Genomic DNA, 26,592 nt, shown 5'->3' with positions numbered 1-26,592 from the left:
ATTCGCCGTTGCCTGTTCTGAACGGCAAATGGTTTTTTTATGAAAAGGTATTTCTCTGCCTTTTGCTGGTTTTGTTATGCAGCGGTTTTCAGAAGACGCCACCTTTAGTATTCTGTTCACCGTCACGTGGCAGTCGAAGTTATTGTATACACACATTATCGACGGCGCTTCACAACGTAGGGACATCCAAATTTTTCGTGTCTGCAAATGTTGACGTAAAACCAACTTAATAAATATTTTGAAAGCGACAGCGACATTCATTAGCGACAAAACAGCTAATTTTGAAGAAATTAAACATGAACGACCAACAACGATTGCTAAAAATATAGAGATAACAAACACAGTTTATGAAGCGTATAACGAGCATGAATGGAGTGTTCGTCCAATTTATAAGACTCGGGAAAAGAAGGATTTTTCAGTGGAGGACTGCCCACTTCCTCCAACAAAACTTCACCTATATCCATTTTTAAGTCTGAAATATATCTTTGAAATTGTTAGTAATCTATTAATATATTGAAATTTACAACTAGCATATTAATAAATTTGGGTGCAAAATTACTAAAAACGGTAAGGTACATAAGCGCGATAAATAAATTTTAATAAAATAAACAGTTGTTCGTTTTGGCGTACACTTTTCAGTTAACATCTCTCCCCTTTCAAATTAAGATATCTCGTTTTAAGCAAAATCGTTTTTTTTTTTTTAGAAATAATATTATTTTATATGTTAAGATTCATCGAGCATTATTACATTTAAGTGTGCATAGTTGTTTTATCCTGTTTTGACTAAATAACGTGAGACTCATAAAAAGTTTTGCAAAATGCCATATTTCCTACTTCAGTGGCAACACTACCTTTTTGAGTTGTCGCTAGCAAAATTAGAAATAGATTTAATCCGGCGGCAACGACAATTTGCAGTTGCAGCCTGAAGTCGTGTTGCCGCTGCTGGTACCTCACATAAAAAATAATTTTTGTTGGAGATTTTGACTATATTATCACTTACTTAATGGCATAAGCTAAGAACTTCGTTCTAAATGTCTCCCATAATTTTTTTTAATGTCAAGGCAGGGAGTTTATCAGTAACTAGCATTTTTCAATAAACAAATATTCAAATAAGTTTTATCTTTTTCACAAAAAAATTACGATTGATTGGGTGCTTTTCTTTGTTTTATTACTTACTCAATGCTTCAACTAAACGTACGATTGGCTTGATTATGGCTCGATATGCCTCCCATGTGCAAACGGAGCCAAAACATATGCCTGTTCAAGATGTAGTCAAATATTTCACGATCGTTTTTTATTCCAGAGAATTATGTTATAGTATTTACGTTCCTTATGGATGTATATGCATGTATCCAAAGTTAGCAAAAAACTATTAGTACTAGTCTGGAACATTGAAATACAGTCGAACTTCTCTACAGTGAACTTCCATATAATGAAGCTCTCCTTATAATGAACTGGTTTCGAAGACACTGCTTTTTCGTTCTACTTTCGGTGTATTTTTGTCTCCTTATAATGAATTTCTATATAGTGAAGTTTTCTATATAATGAACAAATTTTACAGCTGGAAATTCAAGCGTCCTAAGTTTTTGTCTCCATATAGTGAATTTTTTCAAAAGTTTTGTGTTGCAAAAAATTACAGTTAGATGTGGACAAACTGTAATGAGGGGAATCCCAAAATTAAAACAGAAAAAGCTGAGCTATTACAGTTTTATTCAGTGATTGAAGTTAAAATGAGGCATCGAAGCAGCATTTCGCTTGAAAAAAAGTTATTAATGATTAACAAAGTTAATGAAGGAAAGAAAAAAAAAAAAGATATTGCCAATGAATTCGGAGTTCTTCCCAGCACTTTATCAAATATTTTAAAAAATAAGGAAGTGATTTTAAAAAATGCGGAGGATTTGGCAGTAAATACCAAACGCGAAAGACTTCGACCTTGTCATTTTGAGGATATTGACGAAGCAATGCTGAAATGGTTACTCGTTGCACGTGGTAAGAATCTCCCTTTATGTGGACCATTATTGAAGCAAAAGGCCAAAGATTTTGCGGAAGCACTAGGACACCACGAATTTGAGGCTAGTACAGGTTGGTTAGACAAGTTCAAAAGTCGGCATGGCGTTATTCAAAAGACATTATGTGGGGAAAGTGCTGACGCCAACATAGAAAACCGTGATGAATGGGTAACGAACGTCTTACCGAAATTAATTGAAAATTACAACATTAACGACATTTTTAATCCGAGGTGCTTCAAGGGAATAAAATCTTTAGGTGTCGATTATGAGTTTAACAAAAAAGCATGGATGACCAGTGAGATTTTTACGAAATGGATTGTAAAACTCGACAAAAAATTTTGTGATCAAAACAGAAAGGTGTTGTTTTTTGTTGATAACTGCACTGCCCACCCTAAAGATGTAAGAGACAAGTTGAGAAACATTCATCTCGCTTATTTTCCTCCCAACATGACTTCGTTACTGCAACCAATGGACCAAGGCATTCTCTACAATATGAAACAACATTACAGAAAACGAATTTTAACGAATATATTGACTCAAGTGGATGAGGGAAATTCTGTTATGGCCATAGACTTGCTGCAAGCAGTTCGAAATCTTAGCAATGTATGGAATGTCTATGTTAAACCAGAAACAATTGCCAACTGTTTTAAAAAGGCTGGATTTTCAAAAGATGCTATGCAGATTCCATTTGAGCATTGGGCTGAAGAGGACCTTCTTTCAATATCAGATTTGGCTGCTTTACAGTCTTCATTTAAAAAAGTAGCAAATATCGAAGCATCGTTTGATGACTACGTAAATGTTGATAATGGTGTGCAGACTTCGGACAACCCATCCGAAGAAGATATTCTCAACAGCATTTTTGAAAGTCGCGGAGTTCCAGCTGAACCTGGTAAGCATTTATCTTTTTATAGTCAAACAAAAATTTAATATGTAAATATTATTTCAGATAACGATGAACACGATTTGACCGTTGAAAAATTGGCAGAAACTGAGGAGGCATTACCTACGTTGATACAAGCTGCTTCATCCATTAGCGTAATTAGAACCTTTGTGGAAATGAGGAGTGACGTGCCGATTAATGTTTTCAACTCTCTACATGATTTGGAAGCTTTTATTGAAAATGAAAAATGGAAGGCTGTAATTCAAACCAAACTCACTGATTATTTTAAATAAAATTACATAAAAAATCAATGTTTCTTTATAATGAAGTTTCTATATAGTGAAGTGATTTTCAGGTCCCGTGCGAATTCACTATATGGAAGTTCGACTGTATATACATATATATTTTTGTTAAGCTCTTGTTAGGAAAGATATTCATATATGTACATACATACATATGTTATTCTTTTTAAAACGGAAGTTATTTTTGTTTTTGGTTTTTTTTATTATAATCTAGAAGATAATTTCATGGCATTTAATTTTTGAATATGGTATCCGGCAGCGACTTACAAGGCCCATTCGATTAGTCCAGTTTTGTCCGTATGACATCAATGGTGGCTTGAATATTGCAATAAATGGATTGTTTACGGCGCTGTATGGCAAGTTGTTCCATCTTGTTGGAACCAACTGTCGTCGATGTTTAACTGATTAATTTTTGGAAACGAAAATTCAGTCAGTATGGTTTTAAAGCGCTCGCCATTCACCGTAGACCGTAGCAGCAGATCCTTGCTCATTTCGAAAGAAATAAGGCCCGACGAGGCCAGCGTATAAACTGCAAGTAAAATTAACTACGCGAACAGATTAATTTTTTTTAGTAAATTTCCTCAATTTGGAAGCGATGTTATGGTCTTAAACGGCTTATGTTGACTTACCACACCTAACTGAACAGAAATGTCAAACCAGTTTGCCATCCTCAGCTGCTGTAGAATCGATATCGATAGTTTTCTGCGGCTAAAAAAATGTCCTATACATGTATGTATGTATATGTAAATATTTTTTCGTAAAATTCATATTGAACGAACTTTCCTAAGACGTTAAAAAAATTGTTCAATAAGTGAAAATAATTTAAATCAAGGTAAAGGCGGCCGCCGTAGCCGAATGGGTTGGTGCGTGATTACCATTCGGAATTCACCGAGAGGTCGTTAGTTCGAATCTCGGTGAAGGCAAAATTAATAAAAACATTTTTCTAATAGCGGTCGCCCCTCGGCAGGCAATGGCAAACCTCCGAGTGTATTTCAGCCATGAAAAAGCTCCTCATAAAAATATCTGCCGTTCGGAGTCGGCTTGAAACTGTAGGTCCCTCCATTTGTGGAACAACATGTGCCCATTTACACGATGTCTCCTCTGGAAGGGAAACATTTTATTCGGGGGTGAAGGACGGCCGCGGAAGAGAGAAGGGAATTTGTCTCCTGTACTGGCGACACGCTTTGTGCTTCTTATTCGTATTTCCAATCTTAAAGCAATTTTTGACAGTTGCTTCATTCGTTTTCTTCTTTCGTGGAAGAAAGTTCTAAGTTATGTGTTGGTTTTCAAGCAAACGGAAGATAACAACGATGGCAAACATACGAACGCTGCTTGGGAAATGCACAATTATTTTTGCTAGTAAAGTAGTATAATTTAAAATAGTTATGGGACATGTTTATGTTGATTTCTAATTTTTCGCTGCATTTCTAGATACTCAGTTTAATTTTAAGTTAATTATTTACATATGAAGTATTTTTAATTTAATTTTTTTTATTCAAGTATAAGAATTTATAAATATATTTCAATAAAAAAACAACAAATTATTTATTATTTAACCAGTTTGCATTTTTCATTCATATATTTAAGAAACTGTTGTCGAACGCTCTCTGCTTTACATGTAAGCGCGTGGTAGAATACATCCGAACCAGACGATGCTAAAGTATTAAATGTCAAAATGTCGCCGAAAACAATTTTGCCCGTGTGTCCGCGAATGAGACATGAAAAGAGAATTTCCAGTGTCTCCATTCCAGATGTCTCCGTGTGTAAATGGGGTGCATCAAGACGCACACCACAAATAGGAGGAGGAGCTCGGCCAAACACCTAACAGAAGTGTACGCGCCAATTATTTATTTTTTTTAAAGGATAAATACCTTTAAAATCTAAGCTTTCGTCATATTTAAGTTTGTTTAGTTTTAACCCATTAAATCCCAACCTTATATAAAACAATTTGTTTTAAATGCGTTTATAAAACGTTTATTGAAATAGTGTAATTAAGCTCCTTAAAGAAGAAAAACACGAAAAAAATCAAAGAAATACATTTTTTGGGCTGTACCCAATCGAGTACAATGGGGTAATATGTATATACATTGCCTGTATATGAAAATATGGAGTATTAAATAAAAAGACACTTTCAAAGACTTCCTTGGTTATTAGTTCGGTTAACAGTATGGAAGTTTTTGAAACATTCTCTCTCCACGCAAGGGGCTACATTGCATAACTCGCAAATCCATCGAATTCTTTGGTGACACTCCCTGCACCTCAGCTGATTCGATATCCTCTTGGGAAAATGGTTATATGAGGAACCAGCTATTGATGCCGTTGTCGATCGTTTTGAAGATATGTCCAACCAACAATTTCACGTTGGTATTGCAACAAGTTGCATTGACTCTTACTTGCCATTTTATAAAGCTTCCATGCGTTTACTACGCACGAGCTTATCATTGTGGTGAAAAGAGGCCACCACCATTTCTTTCCTCTAAACTTTATATAGTAAGTATTCAAAACTTGGTCGTGGAGGTCAACTCCTCCCATTTCTTAGTTGTATTACGCGGTGATGGGCATTCACCTTGCGCCTCTCTTGTCTTGACCATCGTTTGGCAGTATGTAAAGGTTCGATTCTATCAAAGTTTGTTCCCACTGTCACAACGCTATTGTCATTCCACTTCACAAAAAGTATTCCTGAGTCAGAACACCTACAAAATTTGATACAAAACAATTATTCAAAAAATCATTATGATAAACTTACATAAAATCAAACTCTCCCCGTTGCTTCTTTTGCAGTTCCTTGTTCGTTTTCAGAGGACATTTTTTGGTCCGCCGTTCACGAACAGTCCCAGTAGCCTTAAATCCTTGTTCTTTCAAAATTCTAAGAGGTCATATAATGTAAAAACGTTGTCGAAAAATACGATGTGATCGGTCGGATGTGGAATGTTTGCCAAAATATCAAGGACGACCCATGAACCTAATGGGAGACTTTCTTTCTGACGTTAAACCGTTTTCGCACCGCAATATGTGTCGAACTCATATAAATAACCACAGCTACTCGTGACCATACAATTTTTGAAACCAAAACGAACTGGCTTACCTCTTATGAATTGTTTTGCGGAATGGCTTCCAAAATACCTAACCATAGATTCGTCAACAGACAGCTTTTGGTGCATATAACCAAACTGACAAAATTGTTTACATAAAATTTGAGAGAGTGGTCTTTTCTTTGCCATTTTATCGCTAAAATCTAAATTAGAGTTATCAGTAAGATGCAAAAACTGTTTAGTTTTTTGAAAGCGATTTCGCGACATATTGTTGGCTGTAAAAGGTGTTCTGGTATCTTCATCCAGTTGCCAGTACATGCGTTCTCTTGGCATTAAGTGATAGGCCGCTATAGAGTAAAATTCCGATAAAAATTTTAAGATCCTCCTCATTTGAACAAAAATCATGCTTGTTATGCTGCAAGGCATATATTTTTGTTTGATCGATTATTAATTTTACCACCTCATCGTCAAAAATAGTTTCAAAAATTTCAACTGGGTTCTTAGTTACCAATAAAGAACACGCTTCAAGTTGGGATTGTTCGTAAAAATGCGTTTCTGGAATTCCCGCACTTGTTATTCTCTTTCTCCATTTTGGATTTAGATCTTTTGACAACTTTTGCCTTTTTTGTAAGCTTGCAAGTGGAATATCATCATCACTGTCACTGTCACTGCTCAAAAATAATTCAACTTCGCCCGGAACATCCCTTGGAATATCATCACTCAATATATTATCCTCTTCAATGTCCTCCTCATCTGTGTCCCAGTGGGTATTTGGCGGTATAATAGCGAAGTCGAAGTGAAGGTTGTGAAACCTCTTTCCGTAAAATTTTTTTACATCCATTACCAAATCTACATGAAATATGCACACAAAATATATATTAATGTTCCCACTGTACCCATGCGAGTACACTAGAATATAAACCTACCGAAATGCACTTTTCCACAACTTTTTTCATATTTTTGTTATAAAGTATACAAATTATATGTATTATGAATATTTCAACACTGAACTTTTTCCGTGATAACTTTAATTTTGTCAAACAGAGAGCTTATTGCAAACTAAACCATGAAATAATCAGATAAGCCTCAGCCGGCAACAGCCCTTATTGATAGAGGCAGTTGGCAGAGCTGCTACACCTTCTCGGCATGACTGGTTCGTTGCCAGATCTGTGGTGAATGAGGCCGCCATTCGATTTGCCATCAAATCTTTTGGCGACTACAAGTCGCCCGGACCAGATGGCATATTTCCTGCCATGCTGAAGGAGGGTGCAGAGTTCGTGACAGCAGCCCTGAAGAAAATCTTCTCGGCATGCCTGGCACTGGCTTACATACCACGCTCTTGGAGGATGGTGAGGGTCGCTTTCATCCCAAAGGTTGGAAAAGACGACTACACCAGCCCCAAAAGCTTTAGACCAATCAGCATGACCTCTTTCATGCTGAAAAGTCTCGAACGACTGGTGGAACTGCGCATACGTCAGAAGTCGCTGAAGGCTCACCCTCTATCTCTATTTCAGCATGCCTATCAGAGTGGAAAATCCTGCGAGTCGGCACTGCAAAACCTTGTTGCTAGGGTAGAGCTGGCCATCGACAGGAGGGACTACGCTATGGGTATCTTTTTAGACATAGAGGGGGCGTTTGATAATGCCACTTTTGATAGTATGTGTAACTCTGCTAGTAGGCACGGTGTAGACCGGGTGCTAGTAAATTGGATTCGTTCGATGCTGGCCCAAAGAATCGTTTCGGTGCGAGCAGAGGAAGATCTGCAGGTGTCATCTGGGGTTAACAAAGGCTGCCCCCAAGGCGGTGTGCTGTCTTCATTACTCTGGTGCATGGTAATCGATCCTCTACTCACCACCTTAAACGAGTCGGGAGTCTACGCACAAGCATATGCGGAGGATGTTGCTTGTTTGGTAACAGGCTCTTCGCTTATGAATATCTGCAGGAAAGTGCAGAAAACCCTGGATCGGATTGACACTTGGTGCTGTGCGAACGGGCTGTCGGCAAATCCCGCCAAGACTGGTATTGTCCTCTTTACCAGAAGGAGGAAGCTTGACGGACTCGTTCTGCCAAGGCTAAAAGGAGTCACAATCCAGCTATCCAAGGAAATTAAATATCTAGGAGTAATCCTCGATAGTAAGCTCCTATGGAAATCACTCGTTGAGACAAAGGCATCCAAAGCGCTGACAGCTTTCTGGCAGTGCAAAGGTGTCTTTGGGAAAACGTGGGGTCTCTCTCCTAGCAAGGTCCTATGGATCTATACGGCTATGACAAGACCCATTATTACCTATGCATCAGTGGTCTGGATGAGTAGACTATCCCTAGTGGGAGTCAGGAGGACCTTATCGAGACTACAGCGCACTGTGGCCATCTGTTGCACCGGAGCTTTTCCGACTACTTCAGGCCCGGCACTAGATGCTCTGATTGGTTTACCACCACTTGATGCTTTCATCCGAGGAGAGGCCCTGAAGGCCATCTGCAGACTAAAACACAGTGGGAACTGGTACGGCCCTTGTCCGGCATTGGAATACAGAGAAGGCATGGACATCGATCCAACGATTCTCTCCATGCCCCTTGACTCAATGCCATCAAGAGTCGTACTTGAAAAGAGATACAGTGTACTGCTACCAGAGGCTCAGTTGTGGGGAGACTCAGAAAATGAGCCCGGCAAACACTGTTTTCGCATTTTTACGGATGGCTCCAGGACCGAGCATGGCTCCGGCTCTGGGGTCTACGTGGAATCCAGCGGGACAAAACTGCACTTTGCTCTTGGAATGCATGCATCTGTGTTTCAAGCGGAGGTGTATGCAGTTCAAGAAGCGATGAACTTTGTTGTGGAAAAACGATGGAGAGGCAGACCAATATGTGTCTGCAGCGACAGCCAAGCAGCGCTTATGGCCTTAGACAGCCCTCAAACCACATCAGGGGTAGTGAAGTCCTGTAAATCCAGGCTGAACTATGTCGGCAGACATAATAGCCTGATGCTAACATGGGTCCCGGGACACGTGGGTATCGCGGGTAACGAGACCTCTGACTCCTTAGCTAAGATGGGCTCTGAAGCCAACTTCTTTGGCCCAGAGCCCGCTTTGCCACTCCCCTCTGCGGCCATCACGGCCACGGTTAGCAAATGGGTAACTACTACCCCCAAGCGAGCTTGGCAGGCTGAGAGAGGCTGCAGATGGACAAAACTGATGTTACCTGTCATGTCCGATCGACTGTCGCAAACCCTTCTGTCATTAAGCAGAGGGGAGTGCAGACGGCTGGTTGGACTGATGACGGGCCACTTTCTGTGGGCAAAGCACATGGAAAGGTTGGGCATCTCAGACAGTGTACTCTGCCCAGCTTGTGAAGAGGAGGATGAGACGTCGGACCACTTCCTGTGTGTCTGCCCCGCCTTCGCCCGAATCAGGTTTGAGGTCTTTGGCACTGATGTGTTAAGAAGCAGCCATCTTGGCTCCTTGGCACCACAAGATCTACTCAGATTTCTTCGGAGATCGGGTAGATTTAAAGAAAATTAAAAGGGAATCCAAGTGTAGTACAATGGACTCAATTAATGTCTGAGTGCTGCACTTGCTAGTTGTCCCGACAAAAAAAAAAAAAAAAAAAAAAAAAAAAAAAAAAAAAAAAACCATGAAAAGAAGAAAAAAAGCAAACGTGCACGAAAAGACAAGTGAATAACGGATAACGGGACTCAAAAAAAAGAAGGAGAAACATGTGTATTCCTTCTCAACATTGCTCTGTATTATAAAGTGGCGAGTACATTTAAAAATTTGTAAGCGTTGGCTTTTGACGTCGTTTCGAAAAAGATGCTTTTTCTGTACTCAAGCGAGTACAATGGGATCAAATGGGTTAATTTCAAGAGCCAAAAAAGTTTATTAGTTTTTAATTTTGTTATTTTTGGTCCAACATTAGAAATCTGGCTTAGTTTGAAATAAAGTTTATTTTACTGTTACTGTTATACACCGATACATATATTTTGATCTATGTTAGCATATACTAAGTACAAATATTTTTTAATTTATGCAAATGCACTTGACCGCTCATTTAAATGTATTGCCTCCATCAGCGAAGCACTTAATTAGTGAATGTTGTGCAATTATTGTGTCCTTGTGAGGTAAAACCGCGATTTCAAAAAACATTTCAATGCCTTCCTTAAATTGCTCAATTGCTTCCTGTGTCCTTTGATTGTGCATAGACTCCGCAGCTTTCCGATATAACTCTTCTATTTGAATCAGCTTTGCTACACTGGCTTTCAGTGAAATATTTTTTCGGCAACGTGGACACCTTACGTCCTTAGATATATCTTTTGGGAACTTTAAAACATTAATGCAATTCGCCGATGTGCATTTGAATCTGACCTGCTTATCAATTTTGTGTATTGTGGGCCAATTCTCTTGACAGGCCATGCATTTGCAGTCAAACAAGTAGCGCGCACGCAATGAACGTTGGCGCTCCTTTAAATTTGTTTTAGTGAAGATTGGACCGTAATTCTCAGCTATCACTTCGTTTGGTTGATGCGGCTTAATGGTAGTCAAAACCAATTTTTTCCCAAGGAAATAACGTGCAACACTTGGCCAACACTCATGATTGAAGTAGGCACCAGTGGCATAGATTGCCGCGCCAACATATACCACTTTAGAACCTTCAAAGCGGTGTTCATCGGTCACTTTTGTCTCAAAAACTTCATGAGCATTATATTGTAAGACTTGCAGCAGTCCAAGCAGAGCTGTGCCAACCTTCAATTCTACCGCTGTTGGATTCACACCCTCGCTTTTACGCCGCCCAAAGTATTCAGCCTTCTGCAAGCAGCGAAGTAAAAAGCCCGCCATTAAAGAACGTTGCAAGTAGTCTTCAGCTTGTCGGCTCTCAATATGGGAACACAGATTCTCATACATTGATGTGGCATCGCAAAGGGCTTTTTCTACATTGGGTGCTTGTGTAAAAACTCGTAAAGCCAAGTAGCAAAGTATCGACATGCCAGAACCTTTAAAAATAGTCGAGTGTTAAATGTATTTATGTACGAGTATGAATTGGAATATGAACTTTTGATAAAACAACTTATTTCGACATACTAAATAGTGTTCTCTCGCAGTCCGGCACAAAGTAGCTGGTTACCATATTTTATTCAGAGTTATGGTTTCAGAATCCACTTCAACAAAAATTTAAAAGAAACAAGCAGTACTTATGCATAGGTACATATGTATGTACATATACATGTGGATGTATCTGAATTCGGATGAAATCGAACCTAATATGTTCAAATGTGATTATGGATTTTACAAAACTAATATCATATCTACACAATATAATGCTACGCAATTTTTTAAGATCCAGAGCACTTACAAGATATTAACATATGTATGTATGTATAAGTAGTTTTGTTCAACTGAGCGGATTTTTCATTTTGAGAGCGGGCATTCCTGTCGGTCCCTAAACTATGTTGCACGTCGTTTTGTTAAAAGTTCACAGATTAAAAACAGTTGGTGAAAGTACGTGTACAAGTGGAATAAGAAACATTCACAACCACTGACATTGTGAACGAAATACAGGCTGGATGATTTGCATGCATATCTTACTTCGATAGAATTTATTTTTCATAAAACATACCTATAAAAAGGTCCATAAACTGACATTCAAAACGATGGTAACTGTCACATGCCTCTCCCATACACTGAGCTGAGCAGAAAGCAATCCCAGAGCAATGGACACATGGCACTGGAATAGTTAATCTGAAAATGTATGCGAGATATGAAAGATGTAAATATATACAAAAATATATTCACTAACACCAGTGTGTTCAGACAATCTAAAACCGTATCAGAATTGGGGCAAATAGAAATCTGGCGCGTTTAAATTCAGTTCTATTCAAAGATGACAGCATGACAGATGACGTGTCAGCCAGATAGTGGAAAATAAAGTTATTCCTTTTAAAATAACACAAAAATAAAAAGCAAAAATAATATACACTTGAAACCCAGCTGTCAAGAAAGTCTTTAATTATGTGTTTTAAAAAATGAAATGTGAATGAGTACTTTGTATGACTACCTATAATAGCTTGTGGTTTGCTTCTCATAACATGAATACATTTTCGAGCATCGAAGTCTTGGGGGATCTTGTGCCATAATCCATAATGTTTTTGAGCTCTGCTCGATCTTTTGAGTGTTTTTTGCAACTTCTTTCTTTAAATATGCCCACAAATTTTCTTTTAATTAGTAATGACAAATCTTCGATTGTATTTTCGGCATGAAAAAGCTCCTCATAAAACACTAAATCACTCACTCTCTTGCTGGATATGCATCCCCACACCATGACCGAGAGTTTGCCATACCATTGCTGTCGGTATAATATTCCACACTCTATTGGGAGCATCAGCATATCATATCATCCCAGCAGCTATCTGGTTGAGCTAGGTAGGTTCTACCAAAGGCTTCTTTCGAGCAATTCAATTTCACTTTTGATTGTACTTTTGCAAAACTTGCCGTACTGTTTCATGTAAACTTCGCCCCCACACTCATCTCTAAGCTCACTAACGCGATTTCTTGTCGTAATCTGCGAGCTTGCGGCTACTTTTCTCAAAATACGTTCGGGGCGGTCAGATATTTCCTCCACTCGCAGATTTTGGCTGCAGCCTTCCCCCCCCTCCCCACTTTTTATTATGTTATAAATAGTTTGTCGGGTTAAATAAAACATTTCTGATAACTTTTCCTATTGTAAAATTTGTAAAATTATATTGTAGTAGACCGACTGAGTCACCTCAAACGATGTCCGCTTTTCAGGCATTTTTGCCCTCGTTATAATTTAAGTACGATTTGATATTTTGTTCACCGATTCACTCTTATGATCATTTTATGGCCGATTGATGACTAATGCATGTGTTACAACTAAGTGAAATAACGGTATATCAAATCATCTTAGCAAACGATGCCGAAAATGTTTAGATATTTAAAAACCCTTTCTTGACAGCTGAGAGACGTACTTGTTTTGTTTCTGCATCTTTGTTTTTGTTTGCGCTGATGGACTCCAAAAGTTTACCGTTACTGCTAACTATGTACATAAGTTAATGAAATAATTTTGAAAGGATCTCCAAATTCAATAAGGAGCGATGGTTTTAGTGAAAGAAATGCAATGACTTGAATATTTTAGTATGTCAATACATTTTCTTGAACACTGTATGTATTTAGACAAGGTGATGAAAAATGTCTATTTAACGGCGCAAATGTTTGTTTATTTACTCATAAATCATCGCTTCTATGCAACTTGTTAAAGTGTGCTCAAAAAGTCAAAGCGAATCTTTTATAGGTGGTGTTGGTAAATCAGCTGATTTGTTTTTTTTTTTTCTTTCGCCGTGTCCATGTGGCTGTCACCCCGGAATGAAACAAGGTGAATTCATTATTCGTTTTCTAGTTTCCTAATACTTTGCTTTGACAATCAAACGTACAGAACATTATTGTTGGCCTAGCAAAATGTTGTACATACCTCTGAAAGCAATGATGGCAATGACTACCAGAAAAAGATGGCGACAAACATGCGGCAACTGGGTTCTCGTACAACACAACGTCACCCGTTTTTAAATTATCTCCAGCTACAATAAAACGACCTTTCTCCTTTGTCTCCACCAACTTCACCATATTAGAAGCACCACGCAAAGCGGGATTGTCTCCATTAGCGAGTGTTGGTGTTGCGAACACATCGTTTTTTTCGCACCGCTTTATGAGTGACAGTTCGGTTCCGAAGGAGTCTCGTAAGGAAATATTATTGCCCGACAGTTTCTCAGCAATCTTCAATGATATTTCGGATCGAGCCGATTCGCCCATTACTGAAAGGCAACATTACTAATGAGAATTTAGTTTAAGGAATAAGCGTTTATAGTTACTTAATTAAGACACTTCTTTAGATTTGACATAAGATGAGGAGTTGTGGCACTTACAAGCATAGGCTTTCGCCATTTTAATATAATAGTCCACGTTCTCCTTCAACTCCAGGCCATAGGAAGCAGCTAATTTGAGGTCATTTAGTGCAGCCTGACCATCTCCCAAATTAATTAGAACTGCGGCTCGGCAACGATAAGCCAAAGGCAAACTAAGCCCGTCATCAACACCTAGATCAACATCTATGATACAAAACAATAGTCAAATACATGCATAAGCATCTACATACATACACATATACATAAGCAGTATAATTGCAACACATGCTAACCTTTGGCTGGTGCACGCATAACGGCCAAATTAGAATGCATCAAAGCCTGTTTGAAATCACCCAACAAGTTGAACTTATCAGCTTGAACACGTCTTTGAACCGAAAATAGTCCATCTTTTCCCTTGTAGACGGGTGCAACATTTTCCAGCACGCCCAGCACCGTATCACAAACCTCCCGATCGCTGAATATCGATAGAATGCGTGCCTCGTTTGACTTTAATTGGCTAAAATAATGCTTCAGCCACTTTTCACTACAACCTTCTTTCACCTCTAAGAAGAACTCGTTGAAGAAACCCTTCTGATCAGACTGGACAGTGCGAGCACTGCATAACTGTTGGTAAGATGTATCTGCGATATCCATGCCCTCAGGTAGACAACACTTGTGGAATTATTGATATTTAAATCACTTCTCGAATTGCGAATATAATCCCTGACGAATATTTTAACTAAATTGACTAAATTAGCTATTTAGTAAGAGGTCAGCTTCACAGCTGCTTCTTTTGGCTTTCTTACTCAACTTCTGACATGGAAAGGCATGCACTTGCGTGTCTATGTAAATATCTAAAAATAAGTACGGTGCTTCGCGTTTGAAATTATTGTAAGCGAAATCAATTGTGAATAGAAAGATCTCCTAATTTATTCACAGATCCTAATTTAAGAGAAAATGCTGCTAAATTTTCGAAATAATTTGAGATTTAACTAAATTTGCTGTGTAAATATGTGCATGAAAGGTCCCGACTATGTATGGCCGGTATGAAAAGCTTTGCCAAATTGTGCCTTTCAGTTTTTAGATTCTACTAAAGTTCCGTGTCACCTACGAATATAACGTTTTTTTACAATTAAATTTCAATTTGAGAATTTCGAAATTCATACACCAAAAAGGCCTGATATTACTTGGAAGAAAGGGAAACAAAAATATTAATATTTCTTATAATGGAACATTGGCTGGGAGTCTATCACTTATTCTTAATTGATATGGATAAGTTTGCTACTATTAAAACTTGCGTTTGCTTTGGTAAATTTTTTTTTTAGTTAAGAATGCATTGGTAGCGTAAAAAGTTAAGACTTATTTCAAAAGGTGGTAAGAATATTGAAAACTGTTGTCGTAAAAGTTGGCCACTCGTGCGATCTGCAACAATCGCCTTCCTTTCTTCCTTTGTATGTATGTACGGTCTGTCTAATGGAAGCATGACCGTCATAATTTGGAAACTATTGTATTTGACCATTTCTATTATAACAAAATGCATTGTATGGGTTTATAACATTTATTATAAGCAAAATATTCAATAAATTGTATAGTCACCACCATTGGCTTGATGGCTTGACATCTCCGAGCTATATTTTGTGTTAATTTCTATGCAAGTGGTGGAGGTAATCGCTTCCAAATCAGACAAATTTGTCTTGATAAGCGTCCATATTTGTTTTCCTTTGAGTTTTTGCTCAACTATTGCCAAAAATTTTCAACAGGGTTGGCATCAGGAGACGACTATGAAGGCCAATATTCAATCTCATGTGGCTGTTTTCACTTTACACATCTTCGGCTTCCATGCTTGCGATCGTTGTCCGCATGTAAAATCCAAGGTTGGCTAATTCTTCTAAACATCTTCGCAGCTGATAGCAATGATGCTTTTTGGTAAATTTTATTCATCAAAGCTGCATTCAAATTGACGGTAAACACAAATAAACGATCCTATCCTTTTTCGGAGAAGCAGTCACGAGACTTAACTGAATGCTTAACAGTTCGTTGAAGTTGCCGATTATCAGCAAAACACCAGGACCGACGTATTCAACTACACAAAAGGAAGGTTTATCCGAGAATATTACGTTTGCTCTATTCCGTTCTGATTTTGCCTTAACCTATGCAAGTCCTTTTTCAATGTGCTCCGGAATTTGAGAGGTCTTCTGTACGTAAACATCCTCGAATCGTGTCTTTGGATACAGCAACATAACTTTTTCATAAAATTGCTTGAGCTTCACGCAACGATAAGTTGGGTTGTGTCACAAATCAGTGATTTTCTGATCTTGCTTTGGAGAGGTATATTTTTTGAAGCTCGTCCGACGAAGTTGTCCACGTTTCTAAATTCTGGCAAATAGAAACAACTTTATATTATTGGATTTTTAACCCTGCGTGTAAATATGTATAAATAAAAAAATGTCTGCCCTTATTTTATGTGCAATGGAGCTTATCCACCGTGTGAGATTTCTTCTAGAATAAATAATTAGCGCGTTTTTTAGGTGTTTGGTCGAGTTCCTCCTCCTATTTGTGGCGTGCGTCTTGAAGTTGTTCCACAAATGCCCTACAGTTTTAAGCCGAATCCGAACGGCAGATATTTTTTTGAGCTTTTGCATCGCGGAAATACACTTGGAGGTTTGCCATAGCCTGCCGGGGGGCGCCCTGCTCACTTGACGAAAAATTTGCAGTAACAACAAAATTATCGAGTAAGATTCGCCGCTAGTGAGTACGGTTATACCTCATAAAACTGATATAATTCCCCATTTTACAAACAAGTGTAAATTTAGGCATCTCTTTTTCCATGTTTTTTATGCCAACTGCTTCATCTATTCGTCGCTTGCTAACGCTAGGCGAAAGGAAGAGAGCTTTTGTATGAAAACGTTTGTAGGCTGAATGCTGGAGAGGTATTTAGGAAATTGCCTGTGACCATCTTAAATAACTTTACTCCAACAGTGGGAGGAATACAAAATTAAAGAAATCACTTTATTTTTAAATAATTAAACTTTTAATTTATTTGAAAGTTGAGTCCTGCGTAAATAACAAATAAGTCAAACAAAGAAAACATGCTTAAAATTACGCTATTGGTATTTAAAAAGATAGCTTCTCATTTAGAAATCGCACCTGCACAGTAGTATTAAGATATGATATATGAAATCAATAAATACAAATGCAGTTTGGCATAATCAAAGGCTAGATATAAAAATATGTTTAGACACATTGAATTGGTAATTGTTGTAACTTTTTATCTACATTCCACATGATAATAAACTTTACCGATTTGTGAAATCCTCTATGATAATTTACCATAAAAAATATTCTACAATAATCTCGTCATTTGTTTGCTATTATAACTATGTATGTATGTATGTATGTATGTATGCTTGTTTTAGTTTTGATTGAAGTGATTTCTTAAACTTATACATCTTTTCAGTTCTTTATGTTAAGAAGTTAGACTTATTGCGATGTTTTATAACTGCAGCCTCAAAAGTATGTATATTTTTTCCATAGCAATGCTAAATAAGTTATTAAATTCAACTACCTTAAAGATTTTAATATACATGAATCAGCCCAAATGGGAGCTGCTCTCTGCAGCCAGCCACTTAGCCTAAAGTTGTTAGTAGTATATTAGTATATGCATATCATATATGTATAGGATGTGTATGTAAAAATGGATCAATCGTCTGAAAATGTTGCTCTGTTAGTTATTTTTGCCAATCATAAAATACCTTACGAAAAAGAACTGCTTTCTCTTTTGGTGTTCTTTATTTAAAAAGGATTACATAATAACATACATACTGCGTACAAATATACCTAAACATTTTCACTTATATGCGCCAATTTTAATTTAAATAAATAATAAATTAAAATCTAGAATGTACATACATCTGTTCATTGTGTTCTGTTTGCATATATTCGTTTTTGTAAAAAATAGGATAGAAATAAATATTTAGCATTACATATGTATATAATCTATGATCTATTATTATATTACATTAGGTTTATATAAACTAAATTATATATTATATTTAAGTCAACGACTCTCATTCTTTTTTCATTGTTTCATTTTTTCCCTCATTTTTTCTTTTCGCAATTTGTTTATTAATTAGCAATTAGTATCACGCGGAGCATCTTTGCTAAATTATCACTACAATATTACTATCAGAAAAAATGAAATATACAAATGTAGCATTTAGTTATAGGCAGAGACTGGGAGTAAAAATACAACAGTACAATAGAGTGCTAGAGCATTCACAAAGGCTTCTGAGCCGGCGATATATAATACCACTAAAATCTTTACACTGATCTTAAGGTAGAGGGATCACGTCATATTCACACCTAAAGCACGGCTTGAATATTCGTACACCACATAGCTTATGGACACTGCGGGTAGCACTTTTATAAAATTTGGTGTAATGCCGCGGTACAAGCCAAATACGCCTTCATTGTGTATAATCTTACGAAACACACCGAACATGTTGTCATCGTTGATTGAACTCCTTTGCTTTAGTGGTATTCCCAGAGCTGGTTGCATATTTTTAGTGACAACTGTAACAGATAATATGGTTTCAATCATTTGCAAAGCAAAAATAAATTGACTAAATTAATAAATGTTTTCCTTGCCTTGCGCTTGAAGTCGTGTTCGTACTAGTGCCAATGGGTAGGAGCACACTTGTCCCAACGTGCTGGATGCACTGCCGCAAGCCAACAGCACCAGAAAGCTTGGTTGTTCCGTATTATGGCTGCTCAAATACTTTTTTTTCAAAGTTTCGTATACTGCCAGATCAATGCCTGCATAAGGAATAATGCCCAACATGTTCGGAATGTAACCACGATAAAAGCTTCGTACACCCTCTTGTAAATAGATTTTCTTCGCAGCGTCCACAATACCGGTATACTGGCCGGTTTTACGCAATGCTAGACGGGTTTTTAATACTTCCATTGGATATATGGCAGTTTGTGAAATACCACCCGCCGCTGCACCCGCCATGAAGCGTTCCCCGATCGTCATCTGGCGCTTTTCGTCGCCCCGGATTAGGCGCTTAATTTTCTCATATGCTGCAAACTTAATCGCACTCTCGGGGGCAATTTTTAAAACGTTAATGCCATTGCCACGCCACATACTGCGGGTGCCTCCTTCATGCAGCATGTACTTTAAACTATCAGAGATTCCGGTTTTATGTGTTTGAACCTGTTTGCGGAAAATTTAGGAATATTATTAAAATTAATTCACCGACATTCACTTGGATGATGAAGTAGATAAAAAAAGGCTTACCTGCAAGAACACTTTTATTCTATCTAATGGAGCTGTGCATGTGCGCGACACTGCACCCGCAACACCCCCGGCAGCCAAGTGACGCCACCACATGCCGGTTTGCATTTCACTTTGCGTGAAATCGTCAGGTACATTTAAATCTTCACCAATGTCAAGGTACTGCAAATAAAATTAAGAGACGCAAATTATTTATATGTATGTACATACATTCGTAGATTTCGGCTATAAGTAGTAGTAGCAGGTGTATGTATTATGATTAGTGTGTATGTCTATATACGAGAGTGTGTAATTGTCGCATCCTTTGTTAATGAGAAGCTTTTTCGTTATATGCAAAACTGTTTCTATAATTTGGTAGACACGAGCAACTGCACTCAACAACAGTGGCGGTAAATACGCACGCGGACATATATAATGTGTGACCATGGGTATATTTGTACTTGAAAAAAAAAAAAAAAAAAACAATATATATATACATATATCGAAATAATTTAAATACGCTATGTAAGCTGTGCATTACCAAATCCCTGCAGGAAAATCTGAACCAGTGAAACAAATTTCTGTTTGAGAATCACTTTGCGTGTCCTTCATATTACGGTTGTGCTTTCATAATTTGACTCCTGCAGCATACTGCATGTTGCCTCGAGCAGCAATAATGTAATTTTCGAATTTTAAAGTTAGAAGCGTCAATTTTGAATTATAACATAACAAAAAATTCAAAAATAATCTGGGTCCATTATCGGCAACAGCGCGAGTGGGACACAGTTTCGTCAGAAGAGGCACATAATTTCTATAAGTCATCGAAGTCCACCCATCACCCATTACCCGCCTCGTGAGACCCGCGTAGCTTTGGTTCAATTACGTTCTGGATATTGTAGCAGGCTAAACTCCTTCCTATCCTGATTGGACCTCCGATATGCTCAATATACAGTGAAGAACTTAAGTCTACACACCGCAGCATAAGAGTAATTTCTTATTTCCCAGAAGGTAGAAGCTGTTGATTTCGTTTCTTTTGGATTCATCCTTATACAAAAATTTACAAAAAGCTCTTCTAATATTTATTATATTATTAATATTCTAATATTTAGTAGGTCCACCACACCGTTATCCATCACTGCTTGAAGGCAGCAATACTAGCATCCATCATTTCTGTCTTTATCGAAGTCAGTTACTATACTTAGTTGCATTTTTCTCTCTAAAATCTCTCAACATGCTCTATCGGATTTAAATCCGGACTCTATGGCGGCGTATTTAGTTGTCTGGGTGCGTAGAGCCACTCTTTGCCAATTAATACAGTATGCTTAGGATCGTTGTCTTGTTGGTAAACCCAACCTTGCCAAGCATTCTAATGATGGCTTGCTAAAGTCCTAAGTATTTTCAATAAAGGTCATCTTTCCATTCAGGTATATCTGCTCAAACCATTACGCTTGACAGGAGGTATCATATTTTTCTTTTCAGTATCTGCATTACTTCTCCTTCATATTTTACCCCGGCCATGACTTTCATATTTATTGAACTTCGATTCCTCAGTAAATAAAACTTTAGATCAGAAATCCGTTCCCTTGCCAATATGTGCTCTTGCAAACTCAAACCGAAAGCAACGGTTGTTTTTTTTTTAAATCAGAGTATGTAATAGCAACGATGATTTATCAACTGAAATTTTCGAATAACGGTACAGCTATTATTCCAAAGTGTGCTTTGCTTGAGTGGAAACCAAAGCAGACTTTTGTCATACCGCTTCTTTTTAACACACTTTTATTAGGTCGGGTTGTATGTATGTATAGTATGTAACGGAATCTTTGAGCTTAATTTTCACTGGCTTCTAAAAATCTGATCGACTTGAAATTTTGCATACCTATCAAGGACCGATGACAATGCAATAATTTGATAAAAGTTTTCCATTATCCTTATTAGGATTGCCAGGATTAATATTTTCTTTTTTTTACTGTGGGCAAAAAGTAAGGTGAATTTGGTTGTAAAATGAAAAATCTTTATTTATTCTTGAAAATCAGTTTCTCAGGCTCCCTCCACGAAATAAGTTCTTCATCCCGATTACTTCTTTATCACGGCCGATAACTGCATAGCTTTAGACTCACAGTCGATAAGAAAGGAATTAAATATTATTATTATATTATTTATTCACTGACTGCAATGATAACAATAATTTTCATTCATAAAAAAAAATCGTTTAAAGAAACTAAACACGCTTTTATTGCTAATCGAACTAAAAAGTAGAAAATAAAAAATAGTTTAAAAAAACTAAAAAACACGCTTTTATTGCTAATCGAACTATAAAGTAGAAAATAAATTTTAATGACAAAGGGACCTATAATGAAGTAATAGCAAATCGAACGATCAGTCATAGTCAACTACCTCAGAACAGAATTATAACAAAAATTAAGATACAAATAGAGTAATTCAAATTGGAGTTAAAAGCGTGCGATGCATTTTGCTTCACTTTCATAACCTTCTGTACATAGGTAGTTGCCAATAGAATGATTGTAATATATACTATATCAAGCATCCCACGCTTTTAACTCTAATTTGAATTACTCTATTTGTATCTTAATTTTTGTTATAATTCTGTTCTGAGGTAGTTGACTATGACTGATCGTTCGATTTGCTATTACTTCATTATAGGTCCCTTTGTCATTAAAATTTATTTTCTACTTTTTAGTTCGATTAGCAATAAAAGCGTGTTTTTTAGTTTTTTTAAACTATTTTTTATTTCTTGTTATAAAGCACGTGAAATAAATTAATTTTTATAAATTTATGAATTCCGAAAAAACAAATTACATCAACAGTTTCTTCAATTGTTGTATATAACACCCCTCACCCTCTGGACCCAACCCATTAAAATAGCATGTTTCCTGGGACTACCGGTAGATGAGCTAGACGATGATCATCGGTGACTAGACCTGGATGAACTACTATAACAACAACAACAATAGGGCACAGTTTTGATTCTTTTCACCACTTCGCTACTAGTGGACTTCTCTGAAGGATATTATAGGATAAGTTACATATAATTAATTTGCTCTTACAAATCAACCTAAGCATATACGTAAATATTCGCAGGCACGAGGTGTTAATTAATAATAAATAAAATAAGTATATGCGCCAATTTTTATTATAAATATGTATTTACGGGTGTATGTACTTATGTAGGTATGTGTTTATTCATTTATTTGAATGAATATTTTCTCTAGAACGGCGGATAATTTAGTTAATATGTCTGTATATAAGTTTTCACACATAAGTACATGACAACACACGAGCCAGCCCATTAACTCGTTTCAAGACTTCCAATGAATTGTTGTATTTAGAATTAGTAAAAAACGCAAAAGCATTTTTCGCAGTAGATAATTGAAAGGCATGTCTGGTATTTATTTAGAAGCCCTTTTTATTTTATTTATTATTCGAATTTATATTCGAATAATTTTTTAATCGTATTAACGCAATAAAAAGTTAATGCCAAAATAAATGTGCAAAATAATTGTTTACTGTATCGTCATCATGTATTATCAAAGCAAAAAACAGATTCCATGTTGTCGTCCGACAGAATTCTAAAGTAACTTTTTACTACATATTTCCAGCTTTGACCGGAATTGATTTAAATCTAACTATGATACGAATATAAGCTGCTTCGGATTTTCCAGCCATTCAACGACTTGCCACATGCCAGTGAAACAATAAGTTATTTGTGCATACATATTCGTATATATATATACATATATAATTGGCGCGTACGCCCTTTTTTGGGTGTTTGGCCGAGCACCTCCTCCTATTTGTGGCGTGCGTCTTGATGTTATACCATAAATGGAGGGGCCTACAGTTTCAAGCCGATTCCGAACGGCAGATATTTTTATGAGGAACTTTTTCATGGCAAAAATACACTCAGAGGTTTGCCATTGCCTGCCGAGGGGCGACCGCTATTAGAAAAATGTTTTTCTTAATTTTGGTGTTTCACCGAGATTCGAACCAACGTTCGCTCTGTGAATTCCGAATGGTAATCACGCACCAACCCATTCGGCTACGGCGCCTACATATTCGTCTACCTACATAATATATATGCATGCATACTGTATACATATGTATGTATTAGACTATTTTTGTGAGTCACCAAATGCCTCATGAATTAAAACATGAAATATCAGTTACCATTGTATGGTTACATTGCACTTGGATGTACTGACCTAAGCCAGTAGTAAGTAGGCAAACTTGCTCAATTTGTTGTTGCTTTTCCCAGACATATTTTTCGCTAAGTGTACTGAGGTTGTTTGTTTGCATATTCATACACATTCATATATACATCTGTGAACATGAAAATCGCAGTACCCTTAAACAATTATTTTGAAGTCCTTTTTTTTCTATGAAGCATACAAAGGAAAATTTTAACATCAAATATCTACGAAGGATTAAGGGATTTCACGGTTCTTTATTGGCGTCGTTACGTTTTTAAGTGCAACATGGAAATGGCAGTGCCTTCAGTTTTTTAAGGTTATACAAGGACTATAAATGAAATTAGAAAAATTAAAACGAAAGTTTGCTGAGTTCTATTTACATATGTATATATTTCTTATGTTTTGACTATAGTGGGTGGAGCGAAACACTGCACCACAGAATAACGAAAGCAGATGGAAGATCTTACACAGAAATACCAACTATTCTTTCATGTTCAGCACAAATTATTTCAGATGCAATTAATATTGTGGAAAAGCCGGTAAAAGAGGAGGAAAACGAATAACTTCCCTGCAAGGCGATTGCAAAATTGTAAGGTGCTCCAAAGAGAATCCCATGAAATCAGAGAAGAGAACTTACATTTTTCTGACATGACTATACGTAGAAAATTACGATTAGCAGCTTACGAATAAAGCTGATACTATCTATCTATCTATCTGATACTATAAACTCCTGATACCAAAACACAAAGCAAAACGTTTGGAATCTAAAAGAAAACATCCCCGCTGACATGTTGCGTAACATTTTGTAGATTGGAAAAAAAAAAAATAATGGTATGGGAGGTTCCTCATATTACGCCGCAGGCCCCATACACAAAATTGATGGCACAATGGGCACCAATATATATATGAAAATAATGCAGAAAATTATGTTGCCCGATTGCAGAGAGGAAATGCCAATGAAATGGGTCTACCAGTAAGATAATGATCCTGAACACACAAGTCGGAAGGCCGATGATTAGTTTAAAGCAAATAAAATGGAGGGTGTGGAGTGGCCAGCTCAGTCATCCGACCTAAATTCCATAAAAAATTTGTGAGGGACTTAAAAAGAGCTGTACACAATGCCAAACCAAGTAACTTTGGGAAATTGTTGAATATTCCGAAAGAGCGATGCGAGCAATTGGTGGACTCAATGCCCCTCTTTTGTGCTGCCTTTGGGAAATTCAACTAAATATTAGTTTCAAATTTGTATCTGCAAACTTTGTCAATGTAGTTCACTAAACTTGGTCAGAATGCGTTACTTTATGACCATTGCTATATTATTTCTATGTTTTGTTATAAAAGGTTTTGTTTTTCGTTAAAGAATTAATTTAAAATGTGTTAGTTAAAGACTAGAATAATATTTCAAAATAATACTAAAAACTTTGTCATATCATAGATTAGAATTTTTTTAAGCAATATTCTTTAGTACTGCTATTTTCGTGTTCGCAGCTGTATGTACATTTGTATACAAATATCGTACGCGTGCTTACAATTGCTGCGTACCCCCTCATCTAACATTTGCCTTTAAAAGCTCTTGCTTGACGATTAAACTAGCGGGGCGTTTAAATAGCAATCAAACGAAAAACAAGTGCATACTCGAATTTAAATAAGTCGCCTTTGTTGTCATGCCCGCTCGGTTGAAATATGACATGTGTAAACATTCAAACGCGAATATTAATAAATATGAGCTTCTGTGTATGATTAAAATTAAATGGTAAAGTTTTTCAGAACTAAGTAGAGTAGAATGGGGTAAGATAGGTATGGGGGCACAATAGGTAGGTGGGGTTTTCGTCGCACTGTTTTTGCAGAGGTCACTCGTCTTATGTGAATTGAATACGTGGTGGGGAACAACGTTCGCGACTGTCATTTCGGCCGTCACCATTGATTAGTTATCCTAGTTCTGGAGTCGTTTAGTTTTTTGTGAGCTTTTCTCCGACATAGCATTTTTTTTATTCTACGGTGCAGTGCATTTAATGTATGTAAATATTTGTCAGGTGAGTTTTATTTAACGAAGAAAATAATGCTGAACACGAATAATGTGTTAGTTTTTTGATATTTTCGTTTTTAAAAAAAAATATCGAGACTAACATAAAACATGTGCTTGGGGGCACTATAGGTCAGCCGTCTGGGGGCATTACAGGTCACTACTTTTAATTGAATAAAATAAATTTTAATTGTTTTTGCAGCAAAATGGTGCGTAATTATGTGCGAAAAACGCCAAAACGAAGTGAAGAGGACGTAAAAAAACGCAATCGCGGCAGTCCGAGATGGCGCTAGTGTTCGATCAGCCTCTAAACAATTTAAAATTCCGTTCGAAACATTACGTGCCCGCGTGATGAATTAAAGAAAACTTCCTAACTTTTATAAAATGTGCAGTGTTCATACTCTATAAATAAAAGTTAAAACGTTAATTTCCAAGCCATGTACATTGTTCTTTTCCCCTCACATATAGTGACCTATCGTGCCCCCCTGATTTTGAAAATATCGAAAAAAAGTACCTTTGTCGTATTGAATGCAGCTTCCAAAATATTTAGCCAAACATAAGTCAGTATAACCAAAATGTTAGCAGATAAATAACCTTTCAAAATCTTGCTTATTTTTCAAAATCAATGCAAAAACACCGTAGCAAGAGCTCTCCAAAAAAAAAAAAAAAAATGACCTATCTTACCCCATTCTACTCTACTTAGGAAATTTGCACATCAACCTAGAAAATTAACCACATGACGCTTATGAAAGATGTTGCTGGACAAGTTTTTGAAACGATTTTCGTTATAGTTCCAATATTTTAGATTTATTTGAACGGATTTTCTAGTAAATGGGTTTGAAGTGATTAAAAGAAGTTACATTTGAAATAGCAAAAAAATAACAATTTAAGCGGGTATTGTTCTAATGGATGTGACGTTAGAGACATGAGAATGCGGAGGAGAAGGTTGCGAGCACATCTTCG

General features: G+C 36.9%; 3 protein-coding genes across 24 annotated transcripts in view; 1 reads left to right on the top strand and 2 right to left on the bottom strand.

Annotated features, from left to right (window-relative positions):
* The first annotated feature begins 2,297 nt into the window (after positions 1–2,297).
* LOC128860786 (tigger transposable element-derived protein 6-like) lies at positions 2,298–3,182 on the top strand. Its single transcript, XM_054098531.1, has 2 exons — positions 2,298–2,898; positions 2,956–3,182. Exons 1-2 carry the CDS (start codon positions 2,298–2,300, stop codon positions 3,180–3,182), a joined length of 828 nt encoding a protein of 275 aa, XP_053954506.1.
* A 6,923-nt stretch (positions 3,183–10,105) lies between these two features.
* LOC128861301 (SET and MYND domain-containing protein 4) lies at positions 10,106–14,971 on the bottom strand. Its single transcript, XM_054099342.1, has 5 exons — positions 14,420–14,971; positions 14,148–14,330; positions 13,697–14,036; positions 11,828–11,949; positions 10,106–11,204 (listed from the first exon to the last, which is right to left on the bottom strand). Exons 1-5 carry the CDS (start codon positions 14,778–14,780, stop codon positions 10,261–10,263), a joined length of 1,950 nt encoding a protein of 649 aa, XP_053955317.1. The 5' UTR covers positions 14,781–14,971; the 3' UTR covers positions 10,106–10,260.
* Positions 14,972–17,134: 2,163 nt separating this feature from the next.
* Positions 17,135–26,592, bottom strand: part of LOC128862446 (calcium-binding mitochondrial carrier protein SCaMC-2) — a 29,507-nt gene continuing 20,049 nt past the window's right edge. For all 22 annotated transcript variants that reach the window (XM_054101070.1, XM_054101068.1, XM_054101081.1 and 19 more), the window contains 3 exons: positions 19,426–19,584; positions 18,774–19,341; positions 17,135–18,698 (listed from right to left, as the gene is read on the bottom strand). In XM_054101070.1, the coding sequence (XP_053957045.1) occupies positions 18,472–18,698; positions 18,774–19,341; positions 19,426–19,584 (954 nt within the window). In that variant the 3' untranslated portion in view covers positions 17,135–18,471. The remainder of the gene's footprint in view (positions 18,699–18,773; positions 19,342–19,425; positions 19,585–26,592) is intronic.

This window comes from Anastrepha ludens, chromosome 4 (genome assembly GCF_028408465.1).
Source record: "Anastrepha ludens isolate Willacy chromosome 4, idAnaLude1.1, whole genome shotgun sequence".
NCBI lineage: Eukaryota > Metazoa > Arthropoda > Insecta > Diptera > Tephritidae > Anastrepha > Anastrepha ludens.
This window is presented reverse-complemented; position numbering and strand designations above follow the sequence as displayed.

Excerpts from the sequence above, each read along its gene's own strand:
- LOC128860786 (XM_054098531.1), top strand. The coding sequence starts at position 2,298 with ATGACCAGTGAGATTTTTACGAAATGGATTGTAAAACTCGACAAAAAA. Across the intron at positions 2,899-2,955 it reads CGGAGTTCCAGCTGAACCTG|ATAACGATGAACACGATTTG; the intron begins GTAAGCATTTAT and ends ATATTATTTCAG.
- LOC128861301 (XM_054099342.1), bottom strand. The coding sequence starts at position 14,780 with ATGGATATCGCAGATACATCTTACCAACAGTTATGCAGTGCTCGCACT. Across the intron at positions 11,950-13,696 it reads TGCCATCATTGCTTTCAGAG|ATTAACTATTCCAGTGCCAT; the intron begins GTATGTACAACA and ends ATACATTTTCAG. Across the intron at positions 11,205-11,827 it reads GTTTATGGACCTTTTTATAG|GTTCTGGCATGTCGATACTT; the intron begins GTATGTTTTATG and ends CTATTTTTAAAG.